This window comes from Macaca thibetana, chromosome 7, assembly GCF_024542745.1.
Source record: "Macaca thibetana thibetana isolate TM-01 chromosome 7, ASM2454274v1, whole genome shotgun sequence".
Classification (NCBI taxonomy): Eukaryota; Metazoa; Chordata; class Mammalia; order Primates; family Cercopithecidae; genus Macaca; species Macaca thibetana.
Genome location: NC_065584.1, coordinates 54,831,322 through 54,857,545, shown reverse-complemented (window position 1 = coordinate 54,857,545; position 26,224 = coordinate 54,831,322). Strand labels below are relative to the sequence as shown.

The 26,224-nt window shown below is 39.1% G+C and overlaps 1 protein-coding gene across 6 annotated transcripts in view; it reads right to left on the bottom strand.

Annotated features, from left to right (window-relative positions):
• The window catches only part of FERMT2 (FERM domain containing kindlin 2), a 94,325-nt gene that overhangs the window by 2,870 nt on the left and 65,231 nt on the right, over positions 1-26,224 (bottom strand). The window contains exons 5-16 of one of the 6 annotated variants that reach the window (XM_050796889.1): positions 22,175-22,207; positions 21,621-21,846; positions 21,414-21,516; positions 18,675-18,782; positions 15,334-15,468; positions 14,305-14,354; positions 12,960-13,084; positions 4,602-4,708; positions 4,248-4,469; positions 1,426-1,449; positions 870-890; positions 200-324 (exon numbers count right to left, since the gene is read on the bottom strand). In XM_050796889.1, the coding sequence (XP_050652846.1) occupies positions 200-324; positions 870-890; positions 1,426-1,449; positions 4,248-4,469; positions 4,602-4,708; positions 12,960-13,084; positions 14,305-14,354; positions 15,334-15,468; positions 18,675-18,782; positions 21,414-21,516; positions 21,621-21,846; positions 22,175-22,207 (1,279 nt within the window). The remainder of the gene's footprint in view (positions 1-199; positions 325-869; positions 891-1,425; positions 1,450-4,247; positions 4,470-4,601; positions 4,709-12,959; positions 13,085-14,304; positions 14,355-15,333; positions 15,469-18,674; positions 18,783-21,413; positions 21,517-21,620; positions 21,847-22,174; positions 22,208-26,224) is intronic. The other 5 variants (XM_050796890.1, XM_050796891.1, XM_050796892.1 and 2 more) reach the window with 5 other exon arrangements.

The window sequence follows — 26,224 nt, the reverse complement described above, 5'->3', positions numbered from 1 at the left end:
AACAAACACAATTATCTTGAATTTTTAATGTAGAAATTAAAAGCTTACAAAATACATTCTAACAGTCTTTGAATTCTACTGTAATATGAGTTAATGGGTCTACATAGGTATGCTTTAAATGTTTAATATCTAATTACATGACATAGATGAAGCAAAAATGCAGATTAAGGTTTACACATAGATGCTTAGAACCACTGACCTTGCAATGAAGTGTGTGATGCCAAATTCAGGTAATGACTGCCAAGCTTGAATAAATCTCATCTTGGCTTCAATTAGACTCATCTGAGCTACATTCTGATGGGCCTCCAAGATTCTCGCTGTTATCTAAACATGATTAAACATCACCTTTACCATTGAACATTATTCTCTCATGGGACAATCGAGACAAAAGATCAAAAGATTGAATTACGTACCCCGTACCCCAAAATCACATTGTAAGAGTTGAAATCAAAATATCTGAAGCTACATTTGGAAATTTTAATAATGTATTATATAATGATTTTTCAAAATAAGTCTTAATTTCAGTTTTCATATATCAACAAAAAGTACTATTAGGAGTACACAGTTGCCACACTTGAGACATATTTCAAATGCATACAGATAACGGTACTACTATTATAGAACAGCACATTCTAATCCACATATAGATGAGTTTTAATTAAATTTAGCACTATGTCTATAATCAGAATGAATACCTGGAATACAAGTTTCTAGCAGGATTATCTGTTAGCAGCTTTAAGGTACTTGAAATCACCGTAATCATTTTTATTTTAAATTTCACTACGGGAGTAAATTCCATGAGGGAAGGTTGTGGCTATGAATTTTTTTTTATTCTTCTTTTTCTTTTTTGGTAAATATGGAGAACTTACCAAATCTCTTACATAGCCTGGCTGTAGATGGCAATGCGAGGAAAGAAAAAGGAAGCAGAAAGAAAAAAAAAGGCAATCAGAAAAAATGGCAATGAAGCAAAGAAAAAGTTGCGGTCACCTGCAAATCAAAATTCCAGCCAAAAGTCATGCAAAAAACTACTTTAGGTAGAAACCAAGCAAAGTAAATGCAAGAATGAAAAATGAAAATGAGGAAGCAGCAATTACTTTCCATTTAGAACACTGAGAAACACTCCACATTATTTTAGAATGTTAAATGTTACTAAAGAACCTAAGGGTAGAAATTTGTAGGGAGAAAATAAAAAGAGCAAATATTTCTTTCCCCCTACATCATGTACCCAGTTCTCACTGGTTAGGATAAAGCCAATTATTTTAGTAGCAAAATAAAAGTATTCAAAAGCCTTTAAAGTTTTCTCAGATTTAGTCAGATAATATGATCCATGCACTGCTTTTCAGAAATAAGAATTTGAAGGCATAAAATAAGTGCAGTGCCCATCTGTTTCTTTTTTTACACAAGAAAAGCAAACCCCTCAGTTACCATGTGTTTTTTGCATCCTTTTTCCTGGAAGGGAAAATAAAGAGATGCCGTATACTACATGAGGAATTTCGGCTTTATGGCATTAGTCATTTCCATTTAGATTAACATAAATCAACATATAGAATAATTCTTCAAAATTTAAAAAGCCAGTTTGAGAGTCATATTTGTTTAAAAATACCCATAGAGTATTTAGTTAATATATGTATAATTGAAGGGAATTAAAGTAGGTTAAATACAACAGGTTATTTTGATAGACCCAAAAGAAAACTACCAGTCGATATGCCCTGGAAGGGAAGAATGTCCTTGTGGCCTGCACATCTTCCTACAGACTCCAGAATGCAACTGGATATAGCTTAATAATTACTGAGCACTACGTCCAGTGTGACTAGTGTGGTGTCTGACACACAGTAGCAACTAAGCTTCTGAGGATCACTACTTACTAGGCGCCAGGGCAGTAATATCTGGAAACAATTTTCTTTTTTTCCTGAGACAGAGTTTCACTCTTATTGCCCAGGCTGGAGTGTGATGGCTCACTGCAACCTCCGCCTCCCAGGTACAGGCGATTCTCCTGCCTCAGCCTCCCCAGTAGCTGGCATTATAGGCATGCACACCACCATGCCTGGCTAATTTTTGTATTTTTAGTAGAGATGGGGTTTCACCATGTTGGCCAGGCTGGTCTCAAACTCTTGACCTCAAGTGATCCGCCTGCCTCGGCCTCTCAAAGTGCTGGGATTACAGGCGTGAGCCACTGTGCCTGGCCAACAATTTGTAAGTCTATTCCAGCAAAGTGTGGTGGCTCACGCCTGTAATCCCAGTGCTTTGGGAGGCCAAGGCAGGCGGATCACTTGAGCTCAAGAGTTTGAGACCAGCCTAAGCAACATAGCGAGAGCTCGTCTCTACAAAAAATACAAAAATTAGCCTGGAGTGGCAGTGTGTGCCTGTGGTTCTAGTTACTAGGGAGGCTGAGGTAGGAGGATTGCTTAAGCCTGGGAGATGGAGGCTGCAGTGAGCTTGAGCTATGATGGTGCCACCGCACTCCAGCCTGGGAGACAGGGCAAGACTCTGCCTCAAAAATAACAAAATACACACCAAAAACCTAACCTATCACTCTGGTGAGAGAAAGTAGGGTTAAAAATGTGCATTTGATTAGATGGCAACATGAAAGGCAAGGCCAGAAGGATCTTTAACCATGGACCACACACAAACTGTCCTCCTGTCAGTTAAAGATGAATCCTCATCTTTGTTCTCAGGAGAATTTTCAGTTGATAGTTTCTAGTCAAGAACTATCATTTAAAAGGCTTCTGAGAAAACAAATAGTTGACAGTGAAAATAATGTGTGGCAGTTCTCGTTTAAGCTCGTCTATCTCCCTGATACCTTACTGTGAAATGATAAAACTGGTCAGGTTTGAAATTACTTATTGCCTTTGAAGGCAAATATATTCACTTTTAGAAACAAGATTCTGTATAATTTTAAAATGAAATAACTACGAATATGAAAAATGAAATTAGCACTTGCTTTACTTTCCCTTTTTAACTTACAATCTACATTCCACACAGTTCCCCAGGGCAGCATTTCCTCCATTCCTTACTACTCCCACATCATATGACCATGGGATAAACAATTTCTAGGCTTACACAACCTCTGAGACTTAAAGACAAATACTCTGTGATTAAAACCTCTGAACATTTAGGTAGAAATAATTTCAGACCCATATAATCAATATTATATTTAAAGTTAAGGAATTAATAAGTGTTCTGGGCATTTCATTGAGCCTTTTCAGTATGTTTTAAAATTACTCCTTAACAAAGATTAAAGCACAATTAGATAAAAACAAAATATTTATTTTAAAGGTCTTCATCCCCCCCACCCCCAAATTGAAGCCTTTTCCTTTTATGGCATGATGTTGGGTGCAGGGAATACCAGGGCCTATCCCAAGTGAAATTCCCCTGTAAAGGACTTTTATGTTGTACCAAAGAACCATTTTCCTAAGTAGCAACCCTTTTATGGTATTCATTTCCAAAGAAAAGCATTCTAAACAGAGTGGACAAAAGCAAATTTCAATGAAAATTTACCAAACTGTGTAACTATGTATAAAATTTTGGTTAGGTTCTGACTGATAATGTTAAGAAAAGACACAGCTAAAAATGTACTCTTGTAAAGTTTCATTCTAAAGTTGGAAAAGCCCGTTTCAACAATAGTTGGTATTATGAATTTTGTTGGGAAATGCTGGCTGCACTTTACGTCACATTTACTTAATTATATAAGGAATAAAATTAAATAAATTAAGGAACGCAAAGCATTGAGACCATATTCAATTCCCTAAAATGTCTGAAAGAACATCATCATGTTAACAGAATGATTTCTGCAAGTTGTTTAGAGTAAGTTCTCAACTATTCTGCCTCCTTATTAAAATGATAAAGATTTGTTTTAAATGACCAATTTAAACTTGACTAAAGGTTACTTTATTTCCTACAGGTTGAGTATCCATTATCCAAAATTCTTGGGACCAGAAGTGTTTTGGGTTTCAGATATTTTTGGATTTTGGAATATTTGTATTACACTTACCGGTTGAGGATCCCAAATCTGAAATCCAAAATGTGCCAATGAGCATTTGAGAGTCATGTTGGCACTCAAAAAGTTTCAGATTTTGTAGGATTTCAGAAGTTCCAATTAGGGATACTCTTATCTGTATTTTATATTCTAACCACCTGACATAATATTAAGACTAAAAAGTTTTGTTTAAGAGGGGAAAAACAAGGTTATGTATAAAATTATAAGAACAAACCAGCAGAAAACAGATGAAGTAAAATGAAGCAAGTACCTGCTTGTTCTTATACTTTTTTAGATAGCGGGGAGACACCAAACATTCAGGATTTATATCAGTCGTGATCTGCTCTGGTATTAACTGAGGATCTGGGTTTAAATGCTGCATCTTCAGAAAGGAAAGAATATTTTGAACTTCTAAGTTGTAAGAACTGTCCGCCATGGTCTTGCCTTTGGAGGCTAATCTGCAGGCTGCCATCCAATGTGCATACTGTTTTTCCTGGAGAAAAGAAATACTGATGTGTGCAGTGTATCACGAGACAGGTCTTTCAAGTATAAAATATAAGGATGACTGGTCAACTCATTTAGAAATCCAAGAAAATTGAAGTGTATTTTTAACTGAAAGACTTACATTGTCACAACGAAGCCAGATTTCATTCATGCCCTCTGCAACTGGAATCAGGAGTTTAATGTTAAATTTTTGGCCTGAAATGTTTACATCTGGGGTAACTTCACATCCTGTAACAAAAAATTTTTAATTATCAAAATGGCTAAATTTACTTTTAAGAAATCTCAAGTCAATATAAGCAGCTCTCATTTTGTGGCATCTTAACATGTTGGATTTTGCCATAGTATTTTATGAAGGCATCTGCTGCAGAAGGTAATATACACATTTGCTTGGGAAGCTGGAATGAAAATAAGCCGGGCATGGTGGCTCATGCCTGTAATCCCAGCCCTTTGGGAGGCCGAGGTGGGTGGATCACCTGAGGTCAGGAGTTTGAGACCAGCTGACCAAATGGTGAAACCATGTCTCCACTGAGTACAAAAAATGACTGAGGTCAGGAGATGGAGACCATCCTGGCTAACACACGATGAAACCCCATCTTTACTAAAACTACAAAAAACTTAGCGGGCACCTGTAGTCCCAGCTACTCGGGAGGCAGAGGCAGAATGGCGTGAACCTGGGAGGGGGAGCCTGCAGTGAGCGGAGATGCGCCACTGCACTCCAGCCTGGGCGACAGAGCGAGACTCCGTCTCAAACAAAACAAAAACAAACAAAAAATTAGCCAGGCATGACGGTGGACACCTGTAATCCCAGCTACTTGGGAGGCTGAAGCAGGAGAATCGCTTGAACCCGGCAGGTGGAGGTTGCAGTGAGCTGAGATCGTGCCGTTGCACTCCAGCCTGGGCAACAAAAGCAAAACTGTGTCTCTTAAACAAACAAACAAACAAAAAAACAAACAAAAACTCTATTCAGAATTTCACTTTGTAGGAGGCTTTACAGAAGGCAGTGCAGATTTACTGAACTAGGTGTTAGATGATGGCATAACAGCTGGCATAAACAAGTAGTAACAGTATAATAAATACAGCAACGTAGAGCTCTGCAGAGACATGGGTTCCAGACTTTTCTTTGTCACTTATTAATAATTATGGGCCATTTACCTTATCTAAGTCTACATTTCCTGACCTTGAACTCTACCTCACAGGGATGATTTAAGGATAAATAAGATAATACACATGTCGAAGCTTCCTAAAGCTTATTCCAATTGTCTGAGAATGACATGAACAAAGCACAGTGTCATACGATCATGCAATAGGCTCGATGAGGAAAATTTTAAACTGTTAGTAGGGCTTGCCTTTTCAATTCCTCTTGGCACAGAACATAAGAAGATCATACACACTCCATATCCAGAAGAACAAATGTTAAAATTGTCATTTTCCCCCTCTACATAAATATTTTAGTATTAAATAAAAACACTTTAAATAAAGGAGAGGCCCTCTTTATTCTCCTCCCTAGCAACTCGTACCATGAATTTGGTAGATTCCCCCTTGCCCTTTGTTTTCTTTTTAAAATATTTCTACACACAAATGTCTTCTTTTATATCTCCTTTTATACAGGCTTTAGAATGATGAGAACGTGTGTGACAAACTGTTAAACGTGCAAAGTTGAAACAGTTGTTTGAAAGTACACAATCTTTTGCACAAGTATCATTAATAATTCAAGAGGATTTACGTATACAATTCCATAATAATTAGGCCTCTTTTAAAAAAACAAGAAAACTAAACAGGGAAAGACAAAGTGGGTGGTAACTCAGGCACTAGTGTAGGCTCAGAGGCCTACACTGGGCCACATCTCAAACACCCATTCCATGCCACCTCAGCTACCTACTTCCACGGCAACCACTGGACTTCCTCAGTTACCCAATTAGTGTACTTCTGAAAGGTGAAATGCAAACAGCCGATTCTGATCACAATCTCTAATCCTAACTCTCATCAAACTCTTTCAGGAACCCTATCCTGAAACCCCTCCACTTTCTCCCCAACAGCAACAGAAGGAAGCAACAGCTCCCTCCTTCCCAATCCAGCCTGGACCACATTCACTGGACATCAACTCCAACGGCCGAGACTCACTGTCTTCACATTATACATTCTCCTAGTAAAATCTGCCCCCTAGGTAAATAAATCCCTCTATCTTTTCCTTGCCTATACTCAGGCTGCTTAGCACTGCAAGACGGGAAGGAGCAAGTAAAAAAGGTTTCACTAGAGATTCATAGATACCAACCTCAACTGGGCCCTTTATGCTTGCATCCTTCTGTGCTTATACAGACATTTTCAACAATGCCTACTTCAAATCTTCTCAGACATCCTACAATGTCACTTAGTCTCAAGGGACAACTCCACCTCTTATGTCTCCAAGAAAATGAAAGCCACCAGAAGTTAAGTCCATCCATTTCCTGCCACCCTAGAAGATAAACTGAGCTGTCCTTGCTTCCACACAGTGCGAGAGGCATCCCTCATCCTCCAGCTTTCCTATCCAAGTGGGCTGAGTTCATTACCATCCCAGGAACCCTGCTCCACCACCGAGATCCTCTCTCTCAGACACCAGATTTCCTTCTTCCTACTGCCACATTTCCATCAGCATTTAATTTCCTCGAATCTCTCCCATCTTATACCACAACATACCTCCCTTTTCTGTTACCTCTTTCCCCCTTCCTTGTCATAGATAAGGTTCATTAAAAAGCTTTGTCTCCTCTCTTTTTTTTTTAATAGAGACAGCGGTTTCACCATGTTGCCCAGGCTGTTCTCAAACTCCTGGTCTCAAGCAATCCACCACCGGCCTTGGCCTCCCAAAATGTTGAGATTACTAGCATGAGCCACCGTGCCCATCTCTTATCTACTTCTCAATGATTGTACTTTGGCTCTATACTCAATAAACCACTGAAGTCTACTCAGTTTGTTCTTGTCAAGGTCACGAACCACATGGCTAGATACTATGCTGGCCTAACTACCTTACTTTACTACAATATCGGACACTGTTAACTACTCTGTCCTTTTGAAATGACTTTTATGTTAGCTTTCATCATACCTCATTGCCACAGTCTTCCTATGCGTTTTTTTTTTTTGTTTCCTTTGCAAGGTCCCGTTCTTCTAACCTGCCCTGTCTCTTAAACATGGGTGATCTGCAGGGTTCTGTTCTTCATCTTGTCTTCTCACATTTACAGACCACCATTCCAGTGGCTGCACTTACCGTTACTGCTAACTGCTATCCTATCAGCATCTGGAGCATGTGTATCTTTCCCCAACCCAATGTCTACAGGCTAGCTCCAAACAGATATCCCATAGGCACCTCAAATTCAAAATATCCCCACATTAAACTCATGTTTTCCCCCAAACCCAGCTCGCTCCTCTACATTCTTATCTCAGTATCACACTATCCACTCAATGCACAAGTCAGAAAAATGACCCCACTTCGACCTCCTCCCAAATAAATCACCCAGACTATTGACCAAACTTCCTCAGTATCTATTCAGTCTGCCCCTTTTCTCATCTCATGTTGATTATCTTAATTTGGATTACTATCATCTCTCTAAAATGACTCCTCTGCACCGTAACTGGTATAAATATGGATCTTGTCATTTTTGTGTTAATATTTTCAGTGACATGTCACTGCTGCCAGTTCAAAAAACAATCTCCTTACCATTTTTATCATCTAATGTCTGCCAGTTTCTTCTGCGACTATCTCTCATGTTAGCAGGAATTACATTCAATAGCTATTAAGGAAGTATTCATCCTTTCCCTTAAATTCTATATTCCAGCAGCACAAAACTCTCTGCAGTTGCTGGTGCTTTTCTTTAGGCTTTTTTTTTTTTTTTTGAGATGGGGTCTGGCTATGTTGCCCAGGTTGGTCTTTAACTCTTGGGCTCCAGTGATGCTCCCACCTCAGCCTCCTGAGTAGCTGGAATTACAGGCATGTGCCACTGTGCCTGGCTCTCTATCCCCAATGAAGTCTCTCCATCCTCACTGAAGGTTAAGTTACAGAGCACCCTTACCCCTTGCTCCTTTCCTTACTTTCCAAAGTACTATTTATTACGCCAATTGCAATTTTATCTCCCCAACATGCTCTAAACCACCTTGAGGATTGGGACTGTAAGTGGGTCTCCCTTGTATCTCTAGTACCCAGTAGTTTGTGGCACAGAAGTTCACTTAGTATTAGCTGAAATGAATTTTTAGAACTTTGCATTTTAGATCTCTATGAAGCCTTGGCATCCAGTCTAACACTCTCATTTCTCAGAAGAAGATATTATAGGCCCAGATATGCTATCTTTCCAAAATCACAGATCTAAACCAGGTGTAGTGGTGGACACCTCCAGTGTCAGCTACTCGGGAGGCTGAGGTGGAAGGATCACTTGAGCCCAAGAGTTGGAGATAAGCATGTACAACACAGTTTCAAAAAATGAAACAACAAAAATCACAGGGCTTGTTTAGTGGAAGAGCAGCATCTAGGCCATTTGATTCTTGGTCAAGGTGTTATCAGTGTGGTGGTGCCCATGATGAGTGTGATGATCAGTGTGATGAGTCCTTTCAGAGGACTTGGGAACAGCGGGATGAAAACTGAGAACAACTTATACACTTATTATCTCCATGCCAGGACTTGACCTCTCAGTTATACAGAAAGAAGGTTAAGATGTAACAGGGACAGTGAGAACAGGGGCCAGAAGACAGATCTAGTCTCAAAGTCAACAGTGATCATTTATGCTGGTCCTGGGCCGCTGAAGAGGGAAGCAGGAGAAGGCTGCGGTGGATCCTGAGGGCAGCAAAGAATGACTGACACCCAAAAGTGAAATGCCCGTGACTGAGGGAGGAAGGCAGTGAGCCTAATTAAGAGTTTCAGGTAAATTACAGAATTCCAACATGTGGGAAGAGCAATTCTCTACCCAGGACTGAGTTTTTCTATTTTTTTTTTTTTTTAATTTGTGTAACTTTAAAAGCAACAGTTTAAGTGACTACTAGGCAGAGCTCACGTACTAGGGTACAGATTTCAACATTGTGTTGAAATACAGTAAATCTATCCTAATGTACGATATACAGTCATACACTGCATAAAAGCATTTCAGTAAACAACAAACTGCATATATGACAGTGACAGTGCCTTCATAAGGCTATAATGGAACTGAAAAATTCCTACTGCCTAGTGACACTGTAGCTGTCATAATATCATAGCTCACATCTGTGTAAAAACTATTCTGCTGCCAGTCACAGAAAAATGCAGCATGTACAATTACAAATAGTACATAATACCTGATAATGATAAATGACTGTGTTACTGGTTTATGTATTTACTATGCTATTCTTTTTATCATTATTTTACAATGTACTTCTACTTAAATAAAAAAGTTAACTGTAAAACAGCCTCGGACAGGTCTTCAGGGGGATTCCAGAAGAAGGCATTGTTACCAGAGGAAATGACAGCTCCATGCTTGTTACTCCCCCTGAAGACCTTCCAGTGAGACAGGATGCAGAGGTGAAAGACAGTGATAATGATGAACCGGATCTCGTGGAGGTCTAGGCTAATGTGTGTGCCTGTGATTTAAGCTAACAAAAGGTTAAAAAAAATTAAAAATCTAAATATAAAAAAAGCACATAGAATAAGAATATAAAGAAAATATTTTTGTGTAGCTGTACAATGTTTAAGCTAAGTGTCATGAGAAAAGGGTCACGATGTTAAAAGTTGTTTCTAAAGTTATAGTAAGCAAAGGTTTGAAGAAAGAAAATTACTGAAGTTTTAAAATAAATTTCATGCAGCCTAAGTATACAGTATTTATAAAGTCTACAGTAGTGTATAGTAATGTCCTAGGCCTTCACATTCACTCACCACCCACTCACACCCAGAGCAACTTCCAGTCCTCCATTCATGGAAACTGCTTTATACAAGTGTACCTTTTTTTTTTTTTTTTTTTGAGACAGAATTTCACTCTTGTTGCCTAGGCTGGAGTGCAATGGCGTGATCTCGGCTCACTGCAACCTCTGCCTCCCAGGTTCAAGCGATTCTCCTGCCTCAGCCTCCCAAGTAGCTGGGATTACTGGCATGTGCCACCATGCCCGGCTAATTCTGTAATTTTAGTAGAGACGGGTTGGTCAGGTTGGTCTCCAACTTCCGACCTCAGGTGATCGCCAGCCTCGGCCTCCCAAAGTGCTGGGATTACAGGCATGAGCCACCATGCTCATCCAAGTTGTACCTTTTCTAGATTTAAATATGTTTAGATAACAAATACTACTGTGTTACAGTTGTCTACAGTATTCAGTACAGTAAAATGCTATACAGGTTGTAGCCTAGGAGCAATCAGCTAAACCATACGCCTAGGGTGCAGTCGGCTATACCCTACAGCCTAGGTGTGCAGTCAGCCATACCATCTTGGTTTGTGTAAGTACACATACTCCATAATACTCACACAATGACAAGATTGCCTGGTGACACATTTCTCAGAATGTATCGCTACTGTTAAATGATACACGACGGTACCAAGTACAATTTAGAAATATGAATCAGGAAAAGCACCTTTGTGTTTTAAGTGTTAAATGAAATTGTTTTGGGAGTCATTTTTGTGAAATCAGTCTGAAGCCCTTTTCCTTGGTGCTGTTGTCCACATCTGAGTACTTCGAGTTAGGCATATACGGCCTTACCTACAAAAATAGGTGTATGTACAATGTACCCAAAGAAGAGATGGGCTGGGCCACTAGAAATAACTCTGAACTGGCTTGCCAAGGGTGGTGCAACCTTTGCTATTATCAAGCTGGTGAGAAACCAGGAGGCTATGGCTGCAGGTGTTAGCTCCAGCGCCTAGAAATACCTCCTTCCTTTCATTTTCTGTGTCTTAACTCTATTCCGAATTCAAGTCTCCCATGAATGCATCTGACTAGGATCTAAGTCTCACTGGAAATGAGTCTAGAAAGTGTATTTTAGTTTTTTAGTCTTTGCTCTAAGGGAAGATACAGTAAGAGGACTATGGAACAGACGGTGAGGAGCCAGCCGATTGACTGCATCATCCAAAAGGCATGCCAGGTGCCAAGGGTGTGTGCTCACGGGAGAGTGGTCCTCAGGGGATACAGCTTTCTGGAGGAAGTGGTATCTAAACTGAAAGCGAACCAGGTGATTTTATTGAAAAGTATTACCCCAAGTGAGAGGCTCATTAACGCTCTGCAAAGAAATCACAGCAGCAGAATGCCATCTATCTGCAGAAGAACCAGACTAATCTGGAGAGGAAATTCGCCTACCATCTGAGCCAGGCCATCATCAGATGAAAAAAGTGAAGGAGAAGTACAAAGAACCAACAGAAGAAATCAATGAAATAGGAAATTAAGCTGTAGCTCATAGACCTTACTGAAGAAAAGGAAAAACAAAATCCAAAACAAAGCCAATAGCTTAGCCTTCATCCAGGCTTAGCCCAGGCTGTAGGAAGCAGGCCTGCCACAAATGCCCTGAGGGAAAGGAAATGAGCAACCCAAATACCAGCCCCTAGTTCTGAGATAGCTTTGGATTTGAAAAGACAGGACAAGAGGAAACCAAGGAGACTCAAGGTGTCAGCTAGAAGCCTCCGAGGAATATCCTGGAGTGGCCTCAGAAGCCAGGCTGAGAGCAAAGAAAAAACTGTGTGAGGAAGAGGTGTTGGGGAAGGGGAAGAGGAAGGGAAGGACTTGCCCAAACCCTGAAAGTGTCAGCGACCCTACTGGCGAGCCAGGAAAATTCAGAGGCTGAGGACCCTGAGTGGGACCAGCCTGTCATCAGGGAGGGTGAGGAAGAGCAGGATGTTGAAGATGAAAGCCCAGGGATGACTACAACGTGGCTGAAAATAAGGCAGAATCCAAAACAGACAAGGAGGCAGTCCCTGCAGAATAAGGAAACTCTAAATGTCCTTAATGCTGAAGCTGGAAAGACAACATACGCTTACTTGACAAGCTAGAAATGCAGAATCAGCTGGGTGTGGTGGCTCACACATGTAATCGCAGCACTCTGGGAGGCTAAGGTGGGCAGATCAATTGAAGCCAGGTGTTCGAGACCAGTCTGGCCAACATGATGAAACCTTGTAGCTGGGTGTGGTGGTGTACACCTGTAATCCCAGCTACTGGGGAGGCTGAGGCACGAAAATCGCTTGAACCCAGGAGGCAGAAGTAACAGTGAGCCAAGATCATGCCACTGCACTCCAGCCTGGGCAACAGAGCAAGACTCCCTCTCAAAAAACAAAAAGAAAAGTTGAGTCATACATTTCAGGTCAGGTCTGCACAAACAGATTACAACGAAATATTTATTGGAATTGAATACTTCAAAACTGTGAAAAGTACTATGTAAAAAAGACATATCTAAACATTTTTAAAGTACCCAAAGGAGTAAAGAAATTGATTTTTAAAAAACCTGTTTATCCCAGCAAGTGGCTCATTGACTATTAGGCCAATGGGGATGCCACCATCAACAGCCGTGACAGGCTCTCCTTACCCCTGAGGTTCATCTGATGAGCTGGCGTGCCACTGGATTCTTCTTTGCTCTTATAACAAGAAATGGATGTGTCTTTGAAGGTGCACCAATATTGCTTGTAACCTTTCAAAGTCAGCTTTTTTGGCCTATGTATCAAACAGAATTAACAACAAAATCACTTTGAAGTAACTTTATTGACGCTATATTAGCAAAGTTTCACAATATTAAGTCTGGGGTCAAGTTTTACACGTGCTGACATCGATCCCCCTTCGTCAGTGTCTTAGAGTCAGTGCTGCTGTTACTGGATGTGAGCCTCCCTTCTCAATCTACTCTAGAAGATCACACAAACAGCGTGCCTGTGTTCCAGTATTCTGCAGCCGTAGTCATCACATCTATCACTGACCAGGAGGTCACATGGGAAGGGCAGGAAAAGAAAGGTGAAGTAAATGTCAGTAATTGGAAGATTCCTAAATCCTGTCATTACCTGCAGGTTTATGGGTGTCTGCAGAGTTGCCTTGGGGCCTCTATAAAGATGCAAGTTTACCTGGCAGGACTGAAAGTGGGGGAAGTGCTGCTTTCTCCAGGGTAAATTCCAATGGTGACATTAACTTGCCACTCCAATGTCAAACACAGAAGGAAGATGACAGAGCAGTCATGAGGGTGTGTAAGGACCTTAAGGTGCAGGTAGATGAGAAATGTGTCAAGGGGGAAGGAGAAAGGGTAGGGTAGTGGCATCTGAAATCATGCCCTTATCTCAGAAATGTTCCATATTTTGAACTGTTGTTATGTTCAGCTACGGTAAATGTTTTATTCTAGAGTAGTTTTATCTTATATAGTAGAAAACAGTATTTTCCACGTCATCTCCTTTCCTTTTTTTCCTCTCTGCCTTAATGCCGAGCTCTCTTGATTCTGGGCAATGCAGCTGGATAGAGTGTTTACAAATCTTGATCAGATATACTAGAACTTCATATACAATGTTCCATGAACAAATGAACAGAGTTCAATAGAATCTTGCGCTCTGAACGAGGAAATAATTGCTGGCAGTAACACAGTTCGTTATGTACTGCTTCCAACTGAGGCCCAGAGGGGCTGTGCCACTGTATTACTGTTTCAGCATCTGTATGATGCAATCTAGGTTTCACAATCTTTTTTTAAAAGAAAAATGTTTATCTGATAAAAGAATGAGCATTGTGATTTTAATTTCGTAAAAGTGGTTATTTTCTCTCATGGTAATTTGGTGTTCACCTAACTGGTAAATCCGTTTACAGTAGATGTGTTAGTCAAACTTACAGTTAGTTTCAATGTGACCATGACTATAAAACTGACAGTCATTAATATTTGGAATCCCTCCTCTTTTTGTACTTACTTGAAAACTTTAATATAGTCAGCAAGTTCAGGAATGGAAGTAATGTCACCCTAGGAGAGAGTTAAATCCTTTTTAATTTTTTTTAAATATTTCAAATTCTTTCTAACATTTGGTATCTGATATCAAGAACTAGCTTACTTAATAAACAGAACGACATAAAATACAGATGATAAAGATTTTAACACAATCACATTACATGGTCTTATGGACCATATTCTTGGTACAAAGGCATTTTCAAATAGCATAAAAGGTTAACAAAATTTTCATCAAAATGGCGATTGATACAACTCATAAGAATGTTATCTTTAATACCGCTGAAACTAGCTGCATCTAAATCTGCACACTGTAAAAGGCCCAAAGTGTTTCTTCAGCAGTAACTAATCCCTATACTTAAAAACCAAACCCAGCATTTCACAATTTTCCCGAGATCTATTTTTTTCTTTTTGTAATATTTCAAATGTGCACATCACTAAGTGGATTTTTACCATGACTTGAGATTATTTTCCTCTGCAGAAATGTCTTCTCACCACTTGTAGAAGAATTTGCAGAGTATTAGAGTATTAGATATATTCTAACTGTGTTGAATGCACTAGAGACGAATACATTATTACTTTAGAAACAAACAAACTTCCCAGCGGTGGCAGGAGCACTGCTTAAGGCCAGGACTTTGAGATCAGACTAGACAACACAGTCAGACCCCATCTCTAAAAAAATTAAAAATTTAGCCAGGTGTGGTGGTGCATGCTTGTAGTCTCAGCTACTCAGGAGGCTGAGGCAGGAAATGGCTTGAGCCCTGGAGTTTGAGGATGCAGTGACCACTGCACTCCAGCCTGAGCAACAGAGCAAGACCCTGTCTCAAAACAAAACCACCACTTTCCTCAAAGTTCCTGAAAAATTAACATCTGATTTCTCTCTCTAAAGCATTAAATATTTCTCTCCACCACCCCCCAAATACTTTGAACCTAAATCCACAAAATGGAATGCATCAATTCAAGCTAAATTAATAGGTAAAAAAAAGATTCATCCTACCAAAATTGTTGACGTTTTACCCCCTTCCAAAGTAATCTCCAGGTCTGAAAGGGCAGCATCAACTTCATCAACTTCTTTGTCACTGTTGTTCAAATGATTCTCTGACGTCATGATTGACAGCTTATTGATATGATACTGAAACCAGAATTATTTTATTAAAATAATTGCTATAACTGTAAAACTCTAAGATGAAATTACTATCTGAATCTATATTTAATGTTTTTCAGTACCTAACTGGAAAAGACAGAAGCGTCTGGGAATAGAATGAAAGGAAATAAAGGGCATGGCACCTGAAATCAATATCCTAAACCTTCTAATAAATATTTATCCAAAAGACGTAGGGTCTTTGGACACATACCAATGAATTCATCGTTTGGGGGCCCTTAGACTTAAGAGAGTTAACTGTCCTCAACTCTATTTCACATTAACAGAGATTTGACTTTTTTTTTTTTTTCATTGTAATCTTCCCTGTGTCTATAACAGGGCCTGTTATCAAGAAATATTGAATAGACATATAGAATATGCATAAGGTCTTTTGTAGAAACGGATGAACACTGAATGCTGTACATTGCTCCTATTACCCAGGAGAAAGTCATCATTACTATGTCAAAAGCTAAAGCTCCACCTTTTCCCCATCCTCGATTCAATGCTCTGTATTCTCATATGTAAGAATGTTTGTACATGAGTATGCACATGGATACCCACATATACGTGGGTGGGGAGGGGTGAAGAGAGAGCAGTCAGTAGTGGTGACTACTCACATGTAGGCAGGAAAATTTTGGGATACAGAATAGTTATTGATTTTAAATATACTTCAGTAAGTGACTTAGAACCAATATTCATAATCTAATAGATTTTTATGTTAAACCTTAAGTCTTCTACAAAGGTCAGCAGAACCTTTAAATCTTAATCAGTTACCTTTCAAAGCAACAAATGGTGCTCCAAATGTCTGAAGTATTCATTTAATACATTCATTTCATGGGAGCATTTAGTGAACTAATCTGAGGCCACTTACCAATGTTCTTCTGTGTTTTAAGGTTTAGTGACTGGTAATGAATAGTCTCTGGCTACTTCAACTGTGCTGAAATGAGATCTTACAATGGTAGAAATGTCCATGTTCATAATTACGGAAAATGAGGTAGAGGTTGAGGTCCTCAGGTCCCAAATGTCAGAGTATATTAAGAACCAGGTGAAGAACTGGTCAAAAATACAGATCCTTAGGTTTACTCCAGAGATCCTGATTCAGGAAGTCTGGGGTCCAGCCTGGAATCTGCATTTTTACTCACTGCTCTGGGTAATTCTGATGCAAAATGTCCTTATGAGTCATACTGGAGAAATCCTGGCTGTGAATGGCACTTAAAAAATCCAGCTTTGCTTTCAAAAGTGCAAGGGATATCTTAAATTTCTTAATACATACTCTGACCTAAATGCTTTAAAAACAATGTGACTAATTCATCTACTTTACTTTTTATCCCCACCTTCTTGTTTTTATTATTTTGCTTCTTTTTACTATCGTAAATTTACTTTACACAATGATCCAAATGTCCCAAGGACAGCATACTTCAGAGTACAGGCTCTGTCTGAAAGAAAAAATACTACGCATCTCCTCCTCACCATACTTTCAGTTTCCTTATTCTGATACTAGATGGTTTCATACAACCTTAGGATCAGTCTCTGAGAAAGCCTCTAACAACTCAAGGTATCTGTATGCCAAAATACTCTCATTAAATCTAGATTCTAAAATGGTCTTGGAGGGCTATGGTTTTGAGCCCATTCCACTTCCATGAACTGAAACCTATGGTCTTCTCCTGAGGTGTTCTTTCTGTACTGATACAGAATGTCCATGATACATTTGGTGAGGTGGGCTGCAGAATCATGTCATTCTTGTGAGAACACCACTGTGTGTACTCTCATTTTACAAACACGTTTTGAGCACCGACTATGTGCCACGCATATAACAGGCATCTGTTGGTTTTAAAAACAACCATAAACATGACTATTTAATACAAAAATAAAGCAACAGTATAAAATCTGTGGTCTTTCACACATATTTTACAGGTATTATTATTCTATCATTGGCAAAACCTCCACTAGAAAATCATGAGCCTGTATCAAAGTGAGAAGGATGCAGGAAGAAAGCCATAACCAGGTAAGGGGACTCCCAACAAACTGCTCCAGAATTTAATTCAAGAAATTCGCCAGAGAGTCAGAATTATCTGGAAACACAATACAGGATCCTAATTGGCTCATTAAGCAAGTCCCTAGAAAATAACTGAAAATATCTGTCACCTGGGATTTTCCTTGTCTACGCTTCTTTGCCACTCTTTTCATTACGTAAACTAAGGTGAAAATTAGCTGTTCTTGCTTTATTTATTTATTTATTTTTGGCTAATCTCACTCCCCATTCTTGCTTTCTAATGGCAACTTTTTGAGTCACAACTGAAAACTTTTCTGGATGCATAAAAGAAGGCATCCAGAAGACTGAGAGCATTTTTGTGTTCTAAAGAAAAACAAAATCCTTTCTACAGTGAAAAGTTCTTCAGCTGAATGTCAACTCTGCTTCCTGTACTTCTGTTATTTATAGAACACCAACTTCATCAGGACTTTAGGCTGAACCTAGAATCCCGTCATAACCAGGAATACTTGCCAAAGCATTACTCGGGTATCTGAAATTTAAGAAAGATGAATTAATTTGGTCACCAGACCTCAGTATCTGTAAGAATGTGGACGTGTGGATGCCACCTTAAAGTTATTAATGAAGTGGATAATTTTTAAATAAGCTCCCCTATAATTCTGAAGGAGGTGGCATGTAAGAACCACATATGAAAAAACTGGTTTAATCTAAGGAGGCTTGTCAGTTATCTACTTAAGAATTATCACTGTAGAAAAAGGTTTGGTTCCACTAGTCTCTCTAAATCTTATCACCTAAAAGTATTGCTGTGCTACAGCCCATTTTATCATGTGTTGTATCATCCCCAGCTATTTATGAAATTATGTAGGTAAGCTTCAGATTAGATTTCAGAAATCTGATTTTTAATAAATATTTTCTTTCCAAGGAAAAACTGAGGAGCTTTGAGCAGATATATATTTGGGGGTGAGAGGATAATTTTTTTCCTACAAAATAGAGAAAAGTACTTAAGTATACCACTAAACTCTTGGAAAAGATAAAAAAATCAAACTAAAATGTATTTGTTTTGCTTTCCTAAGTGTCTGCTCACTTTCTTAATGGCAAAAATTCTGTCTTGTGAAATGTTACTGGAATTACTATTCCACTTTACTGTTTAAAAATACCTCCCTACCCTTTACCCGAATAGGTCCCATTTCCTAGACCTTTCAACTACCTGCAGGGCTGCAAACATCATCATTTCTTCTTCTGTGCATTCAATTTCTTCCAGGAGAATGGCCCATTTGGCCTGCTCGTAAAGCTGATTGATTCGGATTGCATCATACTGCAGCAAGAGAAACAGTTATTTTGTAATATATAACCTTTACCATGGAAAAATTTCAAACTCTGAATATTCAATTGATAAGAAAAATTTAATACTTTTTTTTTCCTGGGATTTTAATTTACAACCAAGAATTTTTATTTACAATCAAGTACTATTAGAAGGATACCTATAGGGTCAGTCATGCATATATATGCCCACATCTAATTTTCTGTTAAAAATGACATTAAAGGCCAGGCACAGTGGCTCACGCCTGTAATCCCAGCACTTTGGGAGGCCGAGGCAGGGGGATCACGAGATCAGGAGATCAAGACCATCCTGGCTAACACGGTGAAACCCTGTCTCTACTAAAACTACAAAAAAAAAATTAGCTGGGTGTGGTGGCGGGTGCCTATAGTCCCAGCTACTCGGGAGACTGAGGCAGGAGAATGGCGTGAACCTGGGAGGGGGAGGTGGCAGTGAGCCGAGATCGCACCACTGCACTCTAGCCTGGGTGACAGAGCAAGACTCTGTCTCACAAAAAAAAAAAAAAAAGACATTAAAATATGACAGAGAATAATTGATTTTCCTGTATTAAAAGTAGATCCTGTATGTTATTTTTCAGGGAAATAACCACTAGACATTATAGCCTTTAACATAAGAAATCTAATTTGATGACATTAAAGTAAGGCAGAACTACCAATTATTTTTCAGGGTCGTTACTGCAACTTGCCATACTAAAATGTAATCAGAAAGCAAATTATTTTGGGGAACATTTTGTTCACTGTGGAGAAGCATACCCAGATAAAGTGGCAAGTCCGTGGAAACAGCAGTTATTTTAAGTATGCAAAATACAGGGCAAATATACTTGTGGAAAACGTTTACTTATATGTTATTCAATTATCCATTTAATTATATAAATAAAAGTCAACAGTAATGCCTTAAGAATACTATAGATTTGAGTATTCCTTATCCAGAATGCTTGAGACCTTCTGTTTTGAATTTAGAATTTGTATAGATGTTGGAATATTCCATTATACCAGTTGAGTGTGCCTAACATAGAAATCCAAAATGAGCATATCCTTTCAGCATCATGTCAGCCCTCACAAGTTTTAGCTTGTGGAGCACTCTACATTTTCAAATTAGGAATGCTCAACATGTGTTTTAGAATGTTGACAAAATACATCTCCACTCCCCTCACAAATGTTAACTATTCCCAAAGTAGCTTTGGCTTTACTAAAAGTAGATAAGATGTGGCCTGAAAATGAATTAAAATTATTTTCTATAATTTTATTATAGAGATTTTACTGTTGTATAAAGAATTACTTAAGCATATAATAAAAGATGATAAACATAACATTAAAATCTAGACTACAGTCTAAACATGAAAAGGATGAGAGGGTAGCCAAGATAGGTTTTTCCCCCCAGGCTGAAAGAGAAGTAGAAGATTCAAACCTTTGTGCCAAGTGTTTTCCACGGGGGAAAAAAGCTCCAGATATTTATAGCAAAGTTAAATCTTACCAGAAAAGTGAAGTACTATGGTAGCAGAGATAATACCAATCATAGTAAAGACAAATAACAGTGTTTGCCTGTTACAGAGGAAAAATATGTAGACCTAAGAAAAATTTGGCTGGGCATGGTGGCTCAGGCCGGTAGTCCCAGCACTTTGGGAGGCTGAGGCAGGAGGATGACTTCAGCCCAGGAGTTTTGAGACCGGCTTGGATGAAAAAGTGAGACTCTGTCTCTACAGAAAATAAAGTTAGCCAGGTATGGCTGGGTGAGCCTGCAGTCCCAGCTACTTGGGAGGCTGACGTGGGAGAATGGCTTGAGTCCAGGACTTTGAGGTTGCAGTGAGCCATGATCATGCCACTGCATCCAGCCTGGGGGACAGAATGAGACCCTGTCTCAAGAAAAAACCTTTTTTTTGAAGCAACATCTTTTGGCACGTAATTAGTAATCTAAAAGTAATTGAAAAGGTAATCTTTCTGAAACTTTTCTTTTACTTAAATAGAGTTGAAGAGAGGTCTTAAATTTTAAAAATGAACTTTGCCAATTCTTTTTTTGTTTGTTTGTTTGAGATGGAGTCTTGCCCTGTTGCCTAGGTGGGAGTGCAGTGGCACAATCTCCGCTCACTGCAAGCTCCACCTTCCAGGTTCAAGCGATTCTCCTTCCTCAGCCTCCCGAGTAGCTGGCATTACCAGCGCGCGCCACCATGTCTGGCTAATTTTTGTATTTTTAGTAGAGACGGGTGGGCTCTCAAAGTGCTAAGATTACAGGCGTGAGCCACCGCATCTGGCCTAAACTTTGTCAATTCTATAGTACCAAACGAGTACCTTTAAAATACAAATCATGCCACACTAAGAGCTTAGAGATTAAAAAAAACAAAAACAAAAACAAAAAAAAACCAAAACCAAATCAACCAAAAGTTTCATTATCTTAATAAAAACAATAAAAAAGGTTTAGTTATGCTGCCAACCTACTAAAATAGACGTACTTAAAATACAAATACCTTTGCCTAAAGGTTTGGGTTTTTAATAATTATTCAAGATTTCCTATATACAAATAATTCCTTATCCCACCAACTTCCAAAAACAAACATCCATATGAACAAAACAAATAAATGGGGGAAAAAAGATCCCTTTAAACCCTCGGTACCTTTGGATTCAAATCAAAAAAGCTGTAATACTTGAATCGGAGCAGTAAGGCCTCATTTTCCTTCACATCTTGTTCCATGAGAGATCTTGAGGAATCAAGCCATCTGGACAAATTAAGAATAGTGGAAGAAAACAACATAGAATTAAGACAACATTTCTACCTCTAGTTGGATAAGAAATTCAATTTTATCTATATCTTAAAACTTACCCTTGGTTGATTTTTGCTTTATCAAGAAGAGCTTGAGGTTTGAACATTTTTGCCAAGATTTCTGGTGACGTGATTGGTTGACTGACAGCAAGTATACCAGGATTGCCTTCTGACAAAGCACTGTCACCAAACCAAGCAGAAGTTGGTGACAAAGGGCTTCCATCATGAGCATCGTAAGTGGGGGTCATTGTTTTACTATACAGTCCTGGGCTTGAATATATACTTCCTGAGAAGTAACATGAAAAACAGGTAGTAAGTATGCAGTACAGAATCTTAGTTTTCAATAATAACACATACTATGACAGAAAGCACATTGTGAAACAAAAGTTTTATTCTGAAAGGAAAGCTTAGTATATTATTTTACCTGTTATGAGAACATGTGTAATTAATTCTCCTTTTATAACATTAAAATACGTATTAACAAAGCCTTAAGAATATAATTAAGTTGGCAGAAATTTTGGGGGAAAAAATCAGTTCAAGAGAATTAGAAAATAAGGATATAGCTGAAGCAGACAGACCAACATTTTTTGTCTTTAAATTGTGGCAAGGCTCACCTTTCAGAGGGCCAATGTAAAGAACATCAGTGCCTACAGGAAAGGAAAGAAAGGAATTCAGAAGGTAAAGGAAAGGCAACAACAGAGGACAGAAACAAAAGAATGAAAAGAAAATGAGAAAAAGAAAAAACAGATTTTCCCTAATTGTGAATCATAAACTGAAATACACATTTCAAGTGGATTTCAGAGTACACATTTCAAGTGGATTTAAGAGAACCTTAGAAGCTACAACCTAAGTAAACCAGGTTTTTTTTGGTTCAACTTAAAAGAATGAAGTTGTGCTCTAGTCAAGCACATAGTGACAAACATGTCTACAACTTTTACCACCATTTGAAATCCATATAATTTTAAGGTAACACAATAGAACTGAATTCATTCATATAGATTAAAAATAATTTTATGGTAATGTCTTCTCAGTGAATAAACAGGTTTCAACAGATTTACGAATAAAGTATTTTTTTAAGTTCTAGGATACAACAAATAAAGTATTAATGCAAAAGAGTAGATAAAAGTTTGCCCTAGAAAGAGTCTAACAGAGATATATTTAATAGTCAAATCCCAAAAGGAAGGGATATTGCCTTATTTATCTTCTGATTTCTTAGTATTAGGGCTAGGTATATAGTAGAGGCTACATAAATAACTATTTGTTACATTAGTCAACTGATGGTATGTGCTTATTTAAACTACAAAAATTAAGGAGATGAATTTAAGGCATTTAAAAATGTTCAGAATGACATTAAGTACAAGCAGCTCCCCCAAGTCCTAGCTCTGTTAAATTATAATTTGTCCTGTAGTCATAATTTTTCAAAAGAAAATGTGTAATAGGTATAACACTGTTCAACAATGTACAGAAAATGGCTTTTCCATTCCCTAAATTTAGGGTTAAGCTTAGGAATCCATCTCCTTTACTACTATTTTTTTTTTTTTTTTTTTGAGACGGAGTCTCCCTCTGTTGCCCAGGCTGTAGTGCAGTGGCGCAATCTTGGCTCACTGCAAGCTCCGCCTCCCGGGTTCACACCATTCTCCTGCCTCAGCCTCCTGAGTAGCTGGGACTACAGGTGCCCGCCACCACGCCCAGCTACTTTTTTGTATTTTTAGTACAGATGGGGTTTCACTATGGTCTTGATCTCCTGATCTTGTGATCCGCCTGCCTCGGCTTCACAAAGTGCTGGGATTACAGGGGTAAGCCACCGCGCCTGACCCTTTCTTACTATTTTATAACTCTTCTCCCCATGCAATGATAGAAACACTACCTGTGAAAAAGTGGTGCTAATGCTAGAGATTTTTGTAGCTGTCATGACCTAGTCTAGGAAGCAAAGGCAAAGTTAAAAAAAAAAAAAGTGTTTACTGAAAATATGTAATCTCTTGCTAGACACAGGATATTTGATTTGATGTCCCTGACATGTGTTCTTCCAATGTTAGTACTAAAAACACTTGTAAAATCCAGGCCGGGTGTGGTGGCTCACGCCTGTAATCTCAGCACCTTGGGAGGCCGAGGCGGGTGAATCACTTGAGGTCAGGAGTTCGAGACCAGCCTGGCCAACATGGTGAAAATAGGAAAATTAGCCAGGAGTGGTGGTGCATGCTATTCGGGAGGCGAGGGCTGCAGTGAGCCAAGATTGAGCCAATGCATTCCAGCCTAGGCAACAAAGAAAGACTCTTATCTCAAAAAACAACAACAAAAAACCCTCTAAAATCCGAACACTGTTAATCCTAAAACACAAAGCAAAGCTGTGAATTCTTTATCAGCATTTGAAGAACACCGGGATCGTTAGTCCTGGGGCTTTAAAAGCTAGATTCTTAAACTAGACAGGTATTTTTCAAAATTAAAATTGTGTGACACCTTTTGAAAGGATTAATTGGGCACCCCACACTTATAAATGGGTTCAACACATTACTCCAACTCAGCTGGGCAAAGGGTATTTCTGCTACAGAGTGTGCGCATGTAGATAAAGTGTGAAAAAACATTAACTTCTAGGCAAAGTCTTGTTTATTTCAAAGATCTGTTAAATAAATCTGTTACAAAGAATGTCAGAATACTGAAAATGTGCACCTGGTGTGCTTATAATTCCTATCCAAAACTGAGTCAAGTTAGAATGGACAATTTGCTTTATAAAGTTTCTAATACAGAAAAGATACTCCCCCTAAATCACTGATAATGGTTTGGATCTGTTTCCCTGCCCAAATCGCATGTCTAATTGTAATCCCCAATGTTGGAGGAGAGGCCTGGTGGGAGGTGACTGGCTCACAGGGGTGGAGTTCTCATAATGGTTTTGCACCATCCCCCCTTGGTACTGTATAGTGAGTGACTTCTCATGAGATCTGGTTGTTTAAAAGTACGTGGCACCTCCCCCCTCCCACCCCTACCTCCTGCTCCAGCCACGTGAAGGGCTGGCTCTTCCTCTGCCTTCCACTGTAATTGTAAGTTTCCTGAGGCCTCCCCAGGAACTGATGCCACTATGCTTCCTGGACAGCCTGCAGAACTGTGAGCCAATTAAACCTCTTTTCTTCTAAGTTACCAAGTCTCAGGTATTTCCTTATAGCAATTCAAGAAGGAACAAATACAGTCACACATTTAATAGAATCAGCCACCCACCCAAATCTCCCTTTCAACTTCCTACAGTTTGTATCTTCTTCAATTCATACTTAATCACTTCATTGTTCTTATTTGTTCTGTAGGCACTATGTGATAATAACTCACTTAGTGTTCACAACAACTCTATTATTTTCACTTCAGAGGAGGAAACTGAGGCAAAGCACGGTTAAATAACTTGTTCAAGGTCAAGAGCAAGTAGGGTGCAGCCAAGCTATAAATCAGCCGGTCTGGGCAGGCGCGGTGGCTCAAGCCTGTAATCCCAGCACTTTGGGAGGCTGAGATGGGCGGATTGCCTGATGTCAGGAGTTTGAGACCAGCCTGGCCAACGTGGTGAAGCCCCGCCTCTACTAAAAAAAAAAAAAAAAAAATTAGCCAGGCGCGGTGGCGGCATGCCTGTAATACCAGCTACTTGGGAGGCTGAGGCAGGAGAATCGCTTGAACTCGGGAGGCAGAGGTTGCAATAAGAGATTGCACCATTGCACTCCAGCCTGGGTGACAAGAGTGAAACTCTGTCTCAAAACCAACCAACCAACCAACCAACCAACCAACCAACCCAGCCAGTCTGCCCGTAGGGCTACACACTGCCTCCATGTACTATAACGTATGTAAGCCATTCCCAATTCTGTTACTATTAAGGTGGCTCACGCCTGTAAATCCCAGCACTTTGGGAGGTTGAGGCGGGCGGATCACCTGAGGTCAGGAGTTCAAGACCAGCCTGGCCAACAAGGTGAAACTCTGTCTCTACTAAAAATATAAAAAATAAGCTGGGTGTGGTGGTGCATACCTATAGTCGCAGCTACTTGGGAGGCTGAGGCAGGAGAATCGCTTGAACCCAGGAGACGGAGGTTGCAGTGAGCTGAGATCACGCCACTGCACTCCAGCCTGGGTTACAGGGCGAGACTTTGTCTCAAAAAAAAAAAAAAAAAATTCTGTTACTAGTGTCATTATTGCAAACCAATGCTTCGATAAACATTTGTGTAGTTATTTCCCAATTCTAGCAGCACTGCTGGGTCAGAGGGTATGGGTATTTTAAATTCCTCAGTCGCGGTTCAGAGAGAATCCCAACTAAGTTGTTTTCCTGAATGCCTGGTTTAAAATACATCTGAGGCAGAAAACTAGTAAAGACTCAGATAAAGTAGCAGATTTAGCAACAAAATATGAGCTTACTAAACAACATGGAAAGAGAACTTAAAAACTATGAGGAGGAGAAATAAAGAGTTCAAAAAGCACTACAGTCTGAGTCCACCTACTGTACATATTTGAAACCCGATATAATCAAACTCCTAAATATTGCTATATTTTAACACAGTAAAATTTACCTGATTATAAATTACATATTTTTAAAAAGAGTACTAAAGCAATAAATTTTACAAAATTTTCACCAAAATACCTATCTTATACCATATTTTATTAAAAGGATTTTTATGGTATTATTTTTATATTTTGAGAAAATT